This window comes from Ambystoma mexicanum, chromosome 1p, assembly GCF_040938575.1.
Source record: "Ambystoma mexicanum isolate Mex_15411 chromosome 1p, UKY_AmexF1_1, whole genome shotgun sequence".
Classification (NCBI taxonomy): domain Eukaryota; kingdom Metazoa; phylum Chordata; class Amphibia; order Caudata; family Ambystomatidae; genus Ambystoma; species Ambystoma mexicanum.
In genome coordinates, this window is record NC_090921.1 from 672,721,306 (window position 1) to 672,736,157 (window position 14,852).

The following is a 14,852-nucleotide window of genomic DNA, read 5'->3' on the forward strand; positions in this document are numbered from 1 at the left end:
ATTAATCCATCTTCAAAATGCCTTGAAATTTTTATTTTTCAAAATGTTTAGCATTGCCTCTGCATCCTCCTGCAACGTTCTGGCGTGTGATTTGCACATCCAGTTTTTATAGGTCTGATATGTCTTTTTGATCAATGCCTGCAACTCATCAGGGGGAGCATTATCACACCGCTGTAGTTGTCTAATCTTCCGCCTCATGTTTCTTTTTTTCTATTCACCACTTCCGCATTGTAAATATGAAAATGTCGAACATGTTGTTCTCCTTTTCTACATTTACCAATGATCCTAATATTCTCCAAGAGCAAATTTACAAAGTTACCAAATGTATCTGCAGCAAGTGTGTAAAATGTCCAGTCTTCCGAAGTGGATCTCTAAAGACTGTAAATTGATTATTCACTCTGGTAGCCACACTCACATTCCAAGAAATCCTTTTGCCATCACAATTAACCGACAAATCACTTAGCCCCTTGGTGAGCTGATCCTCTTCACCCAGATTAATCTGAAAAGTGACCTCTAACATAGCAGGATCACTTTTGAAAGTGGGCATAACCTCAAATTTAGAAGACCTCGAAATCAACCATCTGCAAAAACATAATCAAGGGTAGAATATATATGACTATTTGACCATGTAGAAGCTACAGTTGCTCGGGCACAGAAACAGTCGTTTAAAAGAAACAAACCTAAACCACCCACACAAGACAACCGACGCCTACTATTCCCCTTTTTATGTTTATTCCACTTTCCCCTCTTACCAACCTCTTCCCAAAGCTTAGCATGAATACAATCTGAATTCAGGTCTCCCACCAACACTTTATGGCTTTCAGAAAATCTAAAATGCCAGTCAAGCACACCCTCCGATAAGCATTATAATATAACATCTAAGTTCCATACCCCATCATGCTCATAAACATTGAGAACTAAAAGTTCAACACGTTTCACTTTTAAGGAGCTAATATGAGTAGCCATGATTCCAAAACACACATCATAAGTGCCTATCACTGTAATGGCACTGAAAGATTTAACACATGTTAATAATCCACCAGACGGGCAGCCCACTAAGCCCTGCCTAGCGGGCTGACAAGAAACATACAAACCATCAGAAATGGGGGGCTTAGTCAACCAGGTTTCTTGAAATGCAATAATGAGGAAAGAGTGAAGTTTAGGGCCTAAACCAGGGTTAGAAAATAAATGCATATAACTCCTCCTGTTCCATGAACAAATTAAACTGGACATTCGAGGACTCATTCATCCTTGAAAGTAATCATTTTTGCTGCATGCCAAGGCCAGTTGTTAATGTCCTCAAACATCTGAATTTTCTGTTTCAATAATTGAATTTTGGCCCTCGGAATACTGTCTCCATCCCACCCTTTCTCCTTCTTAGCTTGCTCCATTTGCCCCTTATAGTGTGAGAGATCAAGCCAAATACTCTAATACTCTCTCTCCCTTTCCCTCATAATCAAGTCAAACACAAGCATGGAATTAAGAGATACAATTGAGCGGTCAGTCCTATGACGATAACTAAAGTCCACCCTCTGCAGATCACTAGTCAAAATTCCAGAAAGACTCGGTATCGCAGAGAGCAGATGTAGAATTACAGTACGCCTCAATATCACAGATCTATATTCAGAAAGAAGGCTTTCAAATGGAATTTTAGAAGGACATTCCTCAGCATTGAACATAGAACAACCAGCCCTGTTTTTTTAAATGCGTATTAACAACTCTCTGGGTAACCTTCCCCCTCTACTCAACAGGGCGGCCAGTCCCACTGGACACTGCTCGAAATATCCTAAATCCCTCAAATATTTACCTCCATCCCCTTTGAAGGCAATCTCTGTCCCTCCCTGTTAATCCAAGTTAGAAACTATTGTTTCCCACTTTGGCACACCAGAGGGCTTTGTCACAACCACATTGGGGGCCCACTCCCCCTGACTGATCAAACTCACTTGCATTCTCCAACCTAACTGAGGAAGGGATCCAGGGTACCCCCTTCCCCTGGATTACGGAGGGTGGCTGAAGTGAGCCTACAGTACAGCTGGAAGCAACATATCCATTGTCTAGTCCATTGCCCTCACCTCCTACTGACAAAGGTTTGTGTTGCCTTAATATTCCAAGGGATTTACAAACATTTATGGACTCTGATTGCTGCTCACCCTTACATAAACCTTGAGATAAAGCACCATCTATCTTTTGCCTAATCGGTACAGAACATGAATTGGCAGTACCATGCTCAATCCCCGCATTCACATTACCTTGTACATTCGGTTCTAGCATTGAATAAACAGATGTGACCTTAACTGGAAAAACATAGGTAATTTTCAGAAACCGATTTCGACAATACAGCTTTTACAGTTGGTTGATTTAGAAAACTGTGTATAAATTGTCTTGAGGGTTTACTGTTTCCCTTTGGGACACAACGATTACTTACTTGCTGATCTTTCTTATTCCCTTGTTTTTTCCTAGACGTATAAGTCACTGTGGTGAACTCTCCATCTACAACACCAGAGACCTCTACCGCTGGTTCAATTTTAATAGTAGTGGGGGAGGAGCCAGATGTGTAGCAAATCACCTTCATAATCATTCTCTGATGCAGAAGCAGCCATGGGAACCACAGCAGGTGGCAGCTCAGGGCTTCGCTTGGTAGATAGTACACCACATTTTGCCATTAAATTCATACTAGGATTACCAACAATCAGATAAATGGCCTCGAAGCCTTTACCGGAACTGCCCCAAATTTGTTATCTTCTACCGCAGAATTTGCACACATTGGAGCCCCCACACATTTTTGGGTTTCATGTTAGAATACAAATTCCTTGCCAAATTTGTTATCAAATTTGAATAATAACGGTTCAAAAACAGTCCCTCATAAAGAGAACCCAGAATGCAAAGAAACTGATTGATTTCCATTAGGGTCTGATTTGATGGAGTATACCAGCAGAAACTAGTTCCAGGGGTAATAAAGATGGTCATCTCTAGGGGTCAGGTGGTGGTGAGGAACCAAAAAAAAGAGGAACCAAAATCCGAGTTAGATTTGGTAACACACTCCAAAGGCGTGTCAACCATACTAAACTCAGAAAAGTCATCAATATCACATGTTGTTACCCTATCCCCTTTTCTCCCTTGTAATGCCTTCAATGGAGAAGTCGAATGAGGTCGGGGAAGAATGGACTTCACAGTTTTTTGTGTAGCTGAAGATGTGCTTTCACCAGGATTGGAACGCTCTTTCGGCAAAAAGAAAGATGCAATCCTTTTGTTTATTTTTTTCTTTAAAGCAGGTTCAGGTTGAGGGGGAACACGTAAAGGATCTACTAAGTCGTTATCCAGCAGCCCCTCACCAACCCCTGCCCTGTCAGAAAATCCAGATGGTGTCCTCAAAGTAGAATTTCCCTCCAGGGGACTGCAGAAGTGGTACATTTATGGCGGACAACATTTCAGCATCCGAGATATGGTTTAATTTGTTTTGTTGCAGCCTAAGAATTTTCCCACTCCATAGATCATACATATAAAAATAATGCCACAAGGAGCACTCCAATGTTCAATCTCAAAGGACAGGTGAACAACAAACACAATGCCCTCTCTCTAAAATGTATTGAACAAACAAATTAATCCAAGCGTTTAGTGTTTAGTATTAATACCAATGTTTTAATGGAAAGCCGTAAGGCAAAGGGCTATGAGTCAAGAAATCTAACCCACACTCCCAAACTTCCTCAAATCTGCATAGGATTGCAGGTCAAACAGTCTAGCATTTACACATATAATAATTTCTCACCAGAAGGAATGATTTATTTTTTATAATTGGTTATTTATAACGCACTTAATAGCCAGAGATTTCTAAGCGCAGACCCGGGGATCAAACCTGTGTCGCTCTGTGTCGTCTTGCTTCCAAGGTGAGGGTGTTGCCCCGCAGCTATCCTGCTGGCCCTCCAGGGAAGAAGCTTGTGCTGCAGTTTGATTCCAAGTCCTTCACATCAACATCAACCACCAAACATGAAACACATTGATTCGCACACTGCGCCGCGCTCCGTGATGGGGTGGTGAGTTTATGCTGGTGCACTGGCCTCGAGTCAATAGAGAGAGTAAAAAGACTGCAAACTGCTCTGGGAGACCAAAACTCCTGCCGCTCCTGCCACACGAAAAACACTGCTTCGCACACCGAGCCGCACTCCGTGCTGGCGTGGTGATTTTATGGTGGTGTACCTCCTTCGAGCCAATAGAGCAAGTAAAAAGATGACAAACTGCTCACAGAGACCAAAACTCCTGCCGCTCCTGCCGCATGAAACACAATGCTTCATACACCGCTCTCCGTGCTGGCATGGTGGTGCACGTTTGTTGAGCCAATAGAGAGAGTAAAACTACTGCAAACTGCTCCAGGAGAAAAAACACTTGCTGCTCCTGCTACATGAAACACACTGCTTCGCACACCGCACTTCCACGCTGGCGTGGTGACCTTTGAGCCAATAGAGAAAGTAAAAAGACTGCAAACTGCTAAAGGAGACCAAACCCCATGCCGCTCCTGCCACACGAAACACACTGCTTTGCATGCTTACCAGTTGCTTTGTTCCAAATGCGTTTTTCCGAATGAAAGCGCTGAACATGAATTGGTGCTTTTGTTTCAATTTCAAAATTTGCTATTATGCATGTGTTTTTTTACCATATTTTTAGAAATTGTTTTCATTATTTATAAAAAAAGTGTCCCTTTATTATATCCGCAGCTGTGCCTCATAGACACCCGCACCTTTTCTTTTCTCCTGTTACCAGTGGTCCCATAGCCTCCCATCTCTTCCCCCTCTCCAATCCCTACTCCACAGATGTCCTGTGGTCCTTCCACTTCCACTTTCTAAATGTACTTCTTTCCCAGGATCTTTAATAATTGCCCCGTTGCTTCATCTCACGCCACTGCCCCTCGCCTTCTTCCTCTGCCATCCGAACTTCTGTGACATTTGTTGCCTCTTCATGCTCTTCTTTCATTGGACAGTTCCCTTTCCCCTGCTCCAGTGCTGCACAGCATTCCTCCTGTCACCCCACTGGTGTCTCTCCAACCCCTGCTCCGTACTCCTGTCCTCTCACTCCTTGCAAGCTCCCTAAGTGCACCACAGGCCAAAAGCACCATTCTCCTCTGCTATGGCCAGGTCACTCCTTACCACGCAACTTCTCTCTCTCTCTGTCCAGCTCGACCCTGATGCAAGCCCCACCCTTTAGCTTGACACATGTCCATCAGGCAACCACACAGCGGCTGCTCTTGCCAATGTTCTCTGCCTCTTTCTCAAATGCAAACCAGGTGTTACTTTACATTAATAAGTAATTCATAAATACTTTTTGCTGTTTTTGTGGGGTTTAAAACGAATGTAGCCAAGTACACATAACTGGAAAGTTAGATTTTTCTTTTTAAAAAGCATGCCACAAAGATAGCAGGATTCGAGCAATGGTTGAACCAAACACGTTTTTAGGTCAAGTGTTTTTTCTTTGTTTTGGGTGTGATTGGAATACTACTTTTAAGTAAACAAATGATAACTTGAGTATTGTTATGTCTTGCACCATTTCCTGTATGCCTGGAATGCTGTGAGTGACTGACATGGAAAGCTGTGTGTGAGAATGTTATGTTCTGAATGGTTCTGTGAAGGTCAGTTGAGAAGATGGGTAGACTGGGAGAGGATGCCGGTGGATGTCTGTCCAAGTAACTTACCTGATGTGGCCTAAATGTATTCCTGGCCCCTGTACCTGGAGCTGTAACTTAGTAAATGTTTCCTGTTCCCACACTGGTGTCAGTGTCATGCTTGGCCAGGACCCAATTTAACAATGGCGACGAGGATGCTGGCTGTGCTGGGGGACAGCCCCAGGAGAGGGACATCCACTGCCCTCCAAAACAAGAGAAGATTTTCTCTCAAGGTAGGCGCGCTGCAAGCTGCAGTGGGGGCCTGCCATTGATGTGAGGAAGCAGCGCTGGGTTCTGGGGGCCTATTGGGTATGCAAGGGCCAGAGTCAGGTCCTGGGGGCCAATCGGGTCTGCAAGGGGCAGACAGAGACATTGTGGGGATAATTGCCCATCTAGTCTTCAAGGGCCAGGCTGAGACTTTGTGAGGCCAGGGGCCCATCGGGTCTGCACCAAGCAGATGGAGCAGTGCTGCAAGGGGCAGCGCAGTAACATTTTGGTGAGAGAAAGCCTGCAAGGGGCAGGCAGCTCATTACTGTGAGGAGCAGGCATAGCAGCGCTGCGAGGGCCAGCAGTGTGAATGTGGTGCTGACAAGGAGAATTGCTGTAGAGAACAGTATAGAAACTTCCAGTCAGTAAGAAGTTGTGCTAATATAGTGTGAGGGAAATAGAGCCTCATTACAACTGTGCCGGTCCGGTAACAACAGTGCCAGTAAGCCTACTGGCCCCATTGCTACCGGATCGGCACAATACGACCCTGAGTGCTGTCAGGGTGGGTGCTGTCCCACACGGATTCTGGGATTTGAAGTCCACGCGCTTACCCGTCGTGCTGGAGAAAGCATGGGGGTGTCTTGTCTGGTGATGTACAGGAGCAGGAGAGTGGCATATGTGCCTGAGTCATGGTGTTGTGCTTTAGCACTTCGTGGGACGTGTAGGAGAGCGGCATCAGGCAGGTGGCCATTCGGAGCGGTTACATGAGCTGTGCTCGGTCGAGCTCGGTAACAGCACGGCCTATAATGACGTCATCCTTGGAGCTGTGGAGATGGCAATAGATTAGAACGCCCTGCGATGATGTTCTGTATTCTGTTCAGAGTGGTGTAGAGAAGAGCACCTCAATACGCACCTTCAGCGTTGTCGCGTTGCGTTTGGTGAGGGTGTGTTGGGGTTGCGATGAAGTTTGTTTCATGCCGGAGGTCTGATGCGGCAAAGTAATGTGCAACGGAGCTTGCAGCTGGATAAGTGCATCCTCGTGTTGCAGTGTGGAGGGACAGCTACAATTGTGGGTTTTGCTCCTGGGAGCAAATAGAAGAGGTATTGCTCGACGAAATAGGGCGACCTTCTGGAAGTGTGGGTGATGAAAGGCGGATTGCCCAAAGTGCCCTGATTTATTTTTAGAGTGATTTTAAGTTTGGATTTTGTCTGAGAGCTGAGTTGCCTCATACAAGATTTTTTTTTTTATTGCTAGCGGATTGCTTAATAGAACTGATGCTACAGTGTTTAGGAGTTCTAATTTGGGGCTTTAATTGTCATGTGAGGCCTGTAGGAAAGAGAAAATGTTGTGTACATGGAGTGCAGGGTGGGTGTGGTTTCACATGGCATGGCCTCTGAGAAGAATGATATACAGTGCACTCCGGTGCAGGCTTGCTGAAGTTTAATGTGCACTAATTTGGCTATGATTAACATTTACTTTACAGGTTGGACTTTATATTTTAAGAGTTAGATAGGAGATGGACCTCCTAAGTTTTAGGGTGCACTGAATTTAGCTATGCTTTAACATTTTCTCTTGCAGGTTGGACTTTATATTCTGGAAGCTAGATAGGAGATGGACTTCCTAAGTTAGAAGGGTAATATACAAGTTTGATATACGAGTTTGATGTACGAGCTTGATGCATGCTCTGTTAAGCCTTTTAGTTTACAGGGTGGAATTTTGCTGTAGAACATTTAGTAATCGAATTTCAAATGCATCGTTTCAACGCTTATCTAAAAGAGTAAGGGGGATATATTGTCATGTGTTTAGTGAAATGTGAAAAGAGTGTTGAATATTTGTTCTGCATTGTTGGTGTGAGTGTCATGATGACCTGTGTGTGTGCTTGGCTTTCTGAATTGGAGTTGCAGAAGTTGTTGAATGTGGCCTTTCTGCACAGGCTTTTTGTGGGGTGTCCTTGGAGTGCTTTTTCAGTGGGGTGTTGGTTAACCGGGTTACTTGGAGTACTCTGCCTTGTTGGATATGGTGCACATGTTATGGTGGGCAGTCAGTGAGTTGCAAGTAGAATGGTCAGTTGTGTATTTTGGGGCTGAGCTCTGGTTATGGTATGGTGAGTGTGTGGTATATTGTGCGTTGGGAGATCTGCTCCCTGTGTGTGTTTTGGGAGATCAGCTCTCCGTGCCTTCAGTGGCACACTATGCATGCTAGTAAGGCATGGTTTACCACAGTTGTGTGTTTGGGGATGGAAACCTGAAATTGCTTGAAAGTTTGTTTGTGGTATCCTTTGTGCAGTGGTTGGTGCCTATCCATTAGGGGTAGTGGAAAGGTAGTGGCATTTTATGGTGCTGATTGTCCCACTGGGTGAGGATGGTTTCAAGGTGTGTGGGTGCGTTGTTGGAAGGATTTGTTTGGAAAGTTGAGGGATGTACTTGTGTTGGGTTGCATGTATATCTTGCTTGTATGTATGTCTCTTGGGTGTGTCTTGTGTTGTTTAAGGAGGAAGATATGTTATGTCTTGTCTTTTCCTGCACCTTGCCCTGTATGCATGGAATGATGTGAATGACTGACGTGGAATACTGTGTGTGAGAATGTTATGTTCTGAATGGTTCTGTGAAGGTCAGTTGAGAAGATGGGTTGACCGAGAGAGGATGCCGGTGGATGTCTGTCCAATTAACTTACCTGATTTGGCCTCAATGTATTCCTGTACCCTGTGCCTGGAGCTGGAACTTAGTAAACATGTTTCCTGTTCCCACACTGGTGTCAGTGTCATGATTGGCCAGAACCCAATTTAACAAGTATCCCATCCACACCTAGACTGGAGACTTAAGTTAACAACCAGTCTCTTTATTCTGAGGCTAGATTCTTGATTCTTTTGTCAGACAGATTAGATATGGTGGTACAAACAGGTGTCCCTAAATTAGCCACCGATTTGACAAGAGCCACACTCGGCTCCTAAAGTCATCAGAGCGTTGGATATCAAATATGATTTCTGCAGCTCTGAGCCGGAGGTCAACATCTTTCTCTTTGATATCTTAATTTCCCTGGGAAAAAGGTATGGAGTGGTTTGATTCCATCTTGTAGAAGTGATATTTCAAAAGTCATCTTCACCGCCTCTGAACCAACTCAGCCAAAACATATGGTAAGGGTGGGTGGTTTCATCAAAGATCTCTTTTCAGGCGGCAGGATGCACTTACTTACAGTCAAAATAAAGCCTACTTCTTTATTCTTATTGCGTTAAACTCTGAATCATGTTCTAACAGCCACAAGGAGAATATGCGCATCTAGGTGTGCATTACTAAATGTGTTGCTGCGTTGCTCATACCCATCCAAGACATTGAAAAACCCTGCTTATCACCCTTAAACACACTCTATGCACCCAATGAAGTGTCAATTCTTCTCCTGATGGCCTCTTCAGGTTCAAGGCATTTAGCTATCCAAATATCTACAGCTGAACCTAGGCCGCAAATATATCTTTTGGAAAGACACTAATGGGCGAAGGTCTACCTACAGATCAGAGTATATAAAAGGCAGACATTAGCCCCCAGGAATGGGGAGGAACTAATCAGTTTGCTTAAAACGCATCCAAATTCTCTAGTAAAGACCCGTGTTTTGAGGAAGTGGTTACCTTCTGTGGTATACCCCTGCTCTCACTCACCCTCACTGCCTCCATCCGTTCATAGCATGCCCCCTGCCTCTCTGTATTCCACCACAGCCTGGCCCCCTATTTGAAATATTCACTTACCTGGATGATACTTCTCATGGATCTGTGTAAATGTCACCACTCCAGGCTGAGCCTGGAAATGGAAAAGGTATTCCTCTACAAGTTACTTTTGCCATTTCCATGGTAGCCATCTTGATAGTATTATTTTTTCTTTTATAGAAACAACATTTGTGATTTCAAAGGCGGCTACTTTTTCTGTAAATGAAAACCATTATCATTCTGAATGAAACCTTGGGGCTTGCCTGACGCACCCCACTAGCATGATAATGCACTGCCATCGGCATTCAAGGCTCTTTCTTCATCCTGGCCTATTCATTTGGGCAGGGGGTCGTTACCAAAGCCTAACAGGGAAGGCATTATTGCCTGAATCACATTTCAGTGTGGCCGGCATGTTCACCTTCATATTCTTCATGCTAGTTCTCCTTGCTGTTAGCTTGGTTTATATCACTTTTCAGCAAAGACCTATAAAGCGGCCCATTTGGTGGCAAATTCTCTTGACAAATGCAATAAAATGGTGAATAAATAAAAGAAAAGGAAATGGCATAGCCGATGGGCTTTGTGGTCGTTAACTGCTGTCACTGTCTAGGGCCTTGTCTTCAAGGCGCGCTCCTGTCCCTCATTCCTTTTCACTGTCAGCTCAGGCACTCACCATATCTGCAAGATGGTTCATGCCCAGCTCGTAGGAGTGAAGACCCAGCGATGCTTCCAGGTTATGCAGTGTCACAAACTTCAAGTTCTTTTCCCAAATAAGACGTCTCCACATTTCATCTTTCTGAAATAAAAATAAAGCATAAGCTTGTGCACCATTATTGTGCTACATTAGGGAACAGGCAGGATGATAAAATGCACCAATCACTGCATCCGCACCCTCTGCAACACTCTCACTGCACAGCATTAATCACTGACCTTGCATGGGCCAGGAGTTCTAAGCACTTTCCATACAAATGGTACTGGACCTTCATAAAATCTCCTCGACTATGTGAGTGAATGAGGAGATTTTGCCAGTCATGAGGTCGAAAGGTGGGGAAACATGAGCAGAGGGCCTCATCCTCTTAAGGAAAAAAAAGACACAAGAAAACCCCACAATGAAAAAATCCACTGATGAAAAGACATCACATTTGCACACATATGAAGACTGGAATGAACCCAACCGTAGCCTTAGACCTAGCTAGGACACTGTTCTGTCATTAACCTCTTGCTCTAAAGTTGTAGAGCTTGCGCTGTCCCCGTCTGCCTCTTTCTGAAGCTCATATGGGCCAGTGTCACAGGCCGCAGGCCTAGCAGCGCGTGAAGGTTCCTTTCTCCCACTCATGCGTTTGGCACTGTCTCAGTTCCTGTAACTGACACCCTGGGAACCAGTGGTTATGCTGCAGCATTGTGTCTTATCCAGTGTTTACTCACATGTGAATGTGACCATTATTGAGAAACTGAATTGGTATAGGTGGGGGTGTTTACCCACAAGGCTTGGTGAATATTTAATATAGGAGAGAGAAAGCGGAGCCCCATTTCTTAGCCGTGATGGGTTGATAAGCAAGAGCCTAGGGCTTCTTCCTTCAACACTGGGAGTTAGGAGTTGCGGTGTGAAAAAGAAAATACTAGCATTCAAGCCTTCTGAAGCTACAGTGCAAGTATCCGGAACAACCTACCAGCCAGCATTAATGAGGCTTGCACCCTCTCCCCTCCAGTTCTGCAAAGGGGTGAAGACCTCTCTCCTAAAGAAACAGCTGCCCAGGCCGTGCTTAGGTCAGGCAATGCCTGAACCTCTCCCACCCTAGGATCTCTAAATTCCTTCTCTCTGCCCCAGCCTCCCCACCTCCCCACCTCCCCCTTTCCCCCTGTACACATCACTATCATCTACACTATCACCGTGCTCTGCTGCGTCATAGCTGGGTTTGCATTGTATACCTTCCTCTACATGCATGCATACATACATACACGCATCTCATATGGGTGTGTATGCAGGGGACGGTTGTTGTGGATAAGGCACAGCTCATCCCAGCACGTAGTGGGTTTGATTGGCGAGTGATGAAATGCTAATCATGTTGGTGCACGTGTGGCAGGTGGTTGTGGTGGGAGCACGTATGCAAAGCAGCCCTGCTCACCTGATTAATGTACTGCTTCTCATGGACCTTCTTCCACAGCTGCCAGTGGTCATCGAGAGTGGGATCAGTTTGCAGGGCTGCAGCAGCGGCCGCAAAAGCCAATGCAGCGCATATCAGCAGCAGCTTCATCCTGGTCCAAAAATCAAGGGGAACATTATCAGCACAAGGACGCACACAGTGCATCTAAATTCCGGGGGGAGAAGGTGCATTTTACCATCGATCACTGTGTGCCTGGGATACAAGATACAGTGGAGTCACTTTGCAAACAAATATGGGGAGACAAGATAACTTTGCTTTAAGCGTGATGATCTGGGGAAGTGTGGCAAAGGGGCTATTCTGTAACAAAGTGCACAACGCATTGCTTTTTCTATTCTGCTTTTTTTATGATTGATGGTTTTACTACCGCAGTCCAACTGTTCAGATTTCTGGGTTCCGCTCTGACATCCACCCCAACCATAGCAATTATTAATTGCATAGAATCAGCTGCCATAACAAGGACATGGTTGAGGAGACCTCAAGTTATGCTACATGTGATACCCCATGTCCAGGGATATCCCTCCTCCCCGAGTTGTAGAGTAGGTAAATGGTATGTTTTGAGAAGATATTCGCTTTAAAAAAATAATAAGAATAGGGTCAGGTCTTCTTACAGATGGAAATCTGTCTTTTAAGAGTTGCTGTGATTTTATCATTAGTCATTGTACCCCACATTCAGCATCACCATTCCTTGGTATCTGGGGGACATGGGGATTTCCACTGGTGTGCAGTGGTGAGTTGACTAATGTGTCAGTAACAAGCTTGGATCTGTGCCTGATCAGTTTGTAACTCTATTTAGCATCTTGGCAGGCGCCCATAGCCAATGAAATTCACAAAGGAAAGCCTGTGTTTCGAGCACTTTCATTATTGTCTGGTGCTTCCCTTCCCTCCCCTGCTCCCAACTCCCCCTTCCCATGTGCACCCGTGTAGATCACTACACAGGTGCTAATGGGGTGATCTTTTAATTTTATTTAAAAAAAAGAAAAACGTACCTTATCTCGATGCATGGCACAGCACAGTGCCTTCAGCCAGGCAGAACATCGAAGACGGACGTCCTGGCTGAAAGCACTGTGCTTCATCGGGGATGAGATAAAGGTAGATTTTTTTCTTTAAGAGAATAAAAAATAAACATTAGCGTTTGTGTAGTGATCTACACGGGTCCTAATGGCGATATGCCACTCGGTGGCTGTGCCTACCCTGTAGGTACGCCACCACCCTTGTTAAGTGACCCTCGCTGCATTCGGGCCCTTATCATGGACAGCGTGCTGTCACCTGTAGGGTGCACAGTGTGCCGTCGCCTGTAGGGTGGGGGCTTATTAATGCCTCAGTAGAATCTAAGCCATCCAAAAAAATCGAGAGAGATGAGCTGGACCAGGCAACACCCCACGAAATGTAAATAAGGGTGGGCATTCCAGGCCAGCAGACAACACAATTCCAGAGATGAATCAGATCGAGAAATCCTATGAACGCAAACCAGCGTGAGATACCACACAAAGGACAATTGTGTTACCATTTTCTTTTATTTGTGTGAATGGGGAAGTCTTAGCTGTCCTAGACCAAATATTACAACAGGAGGATTCATATATGGGAGTTCCTAGGTCAGTTTCAAACCTCGCCATGTAGCGGTGCGCGGATGCACTGCTTTTAATATCGATAATTGAATAAAGCAAGGAGATGTCCCTTCTTGAATTTGTATCTCGGAAGAAATCATCGAATTTGGTTCCGTCCCTCACACCTACTTCCTTAATTGAGGCGCATGGAAATCCAGTTACAGAATGGATATCATTAAATCTAACTGTTCCCATGAGATGGAATGCTTGTTTACAAGTTTAGAGGTCTATTGGCTGACTGACAGCGTAAAGTAGACCAAACATGTGTAATCTAATCAGCAGAGAAGGCTATGTTGTTCAAGTCTTGGGTAAGCGTAGGGGGGTTGGAAGTAGTACTAAGTTGCCTAATTGCTTTATTCCAACAATGAACCATTGAATGATAGATTATAAAGTCTTGGGTGCTTCCTGTCTGGCCTGAGGGGGAACCCAGACCAATTGGTTCAGTGGAAGGGGCAGGCAAGCATGTTCTATTGATGTTCCCTTGTTGTTAAGTGCCCCTGCCGCTCAGTCCAGTAGTGACACAATCTGTGTTACATAAAGAATGCCATGTTCATTTTAGCTGGGACCCTGGGAATCCAAATAGCCCAAAGGAAATGGAGAATCCTATGCTGAAGCGCCTTCGTTGCCTTATCAGGAATAGAAATCTGTAAGGTTTGGAAAATATATGGTGATCGAGGGAAGGGATGCTTCTTGACTGACTGGATCTCCCCAATCCAAGAAATCTCAGCTTTGCTCAACTCTCCCGATCACAAAAAGGGATAGAAGCCACCCCAAAGACATTATATATAATGATTTGATGAAGGAGTTTCCCTAATATACCAATCCTGTCCATTTCCATTCAAAAGCTCATTGGAGGGTCTGGGCTGTGGCATTTGATTCAGAAAAACTTTAAATATTTGATTGCAATGTATTAATTGTATAACCTGACGCAGTATGGAAGGCTTACAGTTCTTGTGATAACAAGAGAGAAGGGCCGTGTTGCATCATAAGGATTATGTCATTAGCAAATAGGGCCTGTCTATTGTATGTTGGTCCTAAACAAAGGCCCTCTCTATCCTCTCATGTTGGTATATGCTTTTGGCACAAGGCGCCATTGGGAGGACAAAAACCAAAGGGGCCAGAGACAACTCTGCCTGGGGGCCCAGTGAATTGGGATGGCTGAGGATAAACCCCCATTTACTCGAATTCTTGTACTGGGATGAACATAGTTCATCAGGTCCTATTTCTGGAAATTCAGACCGAAACCAACTTTCTTGATGCTCCCTCCATTATATGACCAGTCAACACAATAAAACGGTTCCATGTAATCATGTGCCCTCAAAAATATCGCCCGTGCAAATAAATTGCTGCAAAATTGGCGTTTTTTGAGGGGACATTATTGCATGGACCATGCGGGGGACACCCCGGCAACTCCCAAACCCTTTTTTTTCTTTCAAGGGGCGCAAGGGACACCCCCACAACCCCCACCTCCATCCCTAAATATATGGTCACCTATATAATGTCGCCACAACCTTTTACCTGTGACATTATATAT

General features: G+C 44.7%; 1 protein-coding gene across 1 annotated transcript in view; it reads right to left on the reverse strand.

Moving 5' to 3' along the window:
* Positions 1-14,852, reverse strand: part of CTSS (cathepsin S) — a 243,489-nt gene that overhangs the window by 170,713 nt on the left and 57,924 nt on the right. The window contains exons 2-3 of the mRNA XM_069649738.1: positions 11,676-11,805; positions 10,223-10,345 (exon numbers count right to left, since the gene is read on the reverse strand). Coding sequence (XP_069505839.1) covers positions 10,223-10,345; positions 11,676-11,804 — 252 coding nt within the window. The 5' untranslated portion in view covers position 11,805. The remainder of the gene's footprint in view (positions 1-10,222; positions 10,346-11,675; positions 11,806-14,852) is intronic.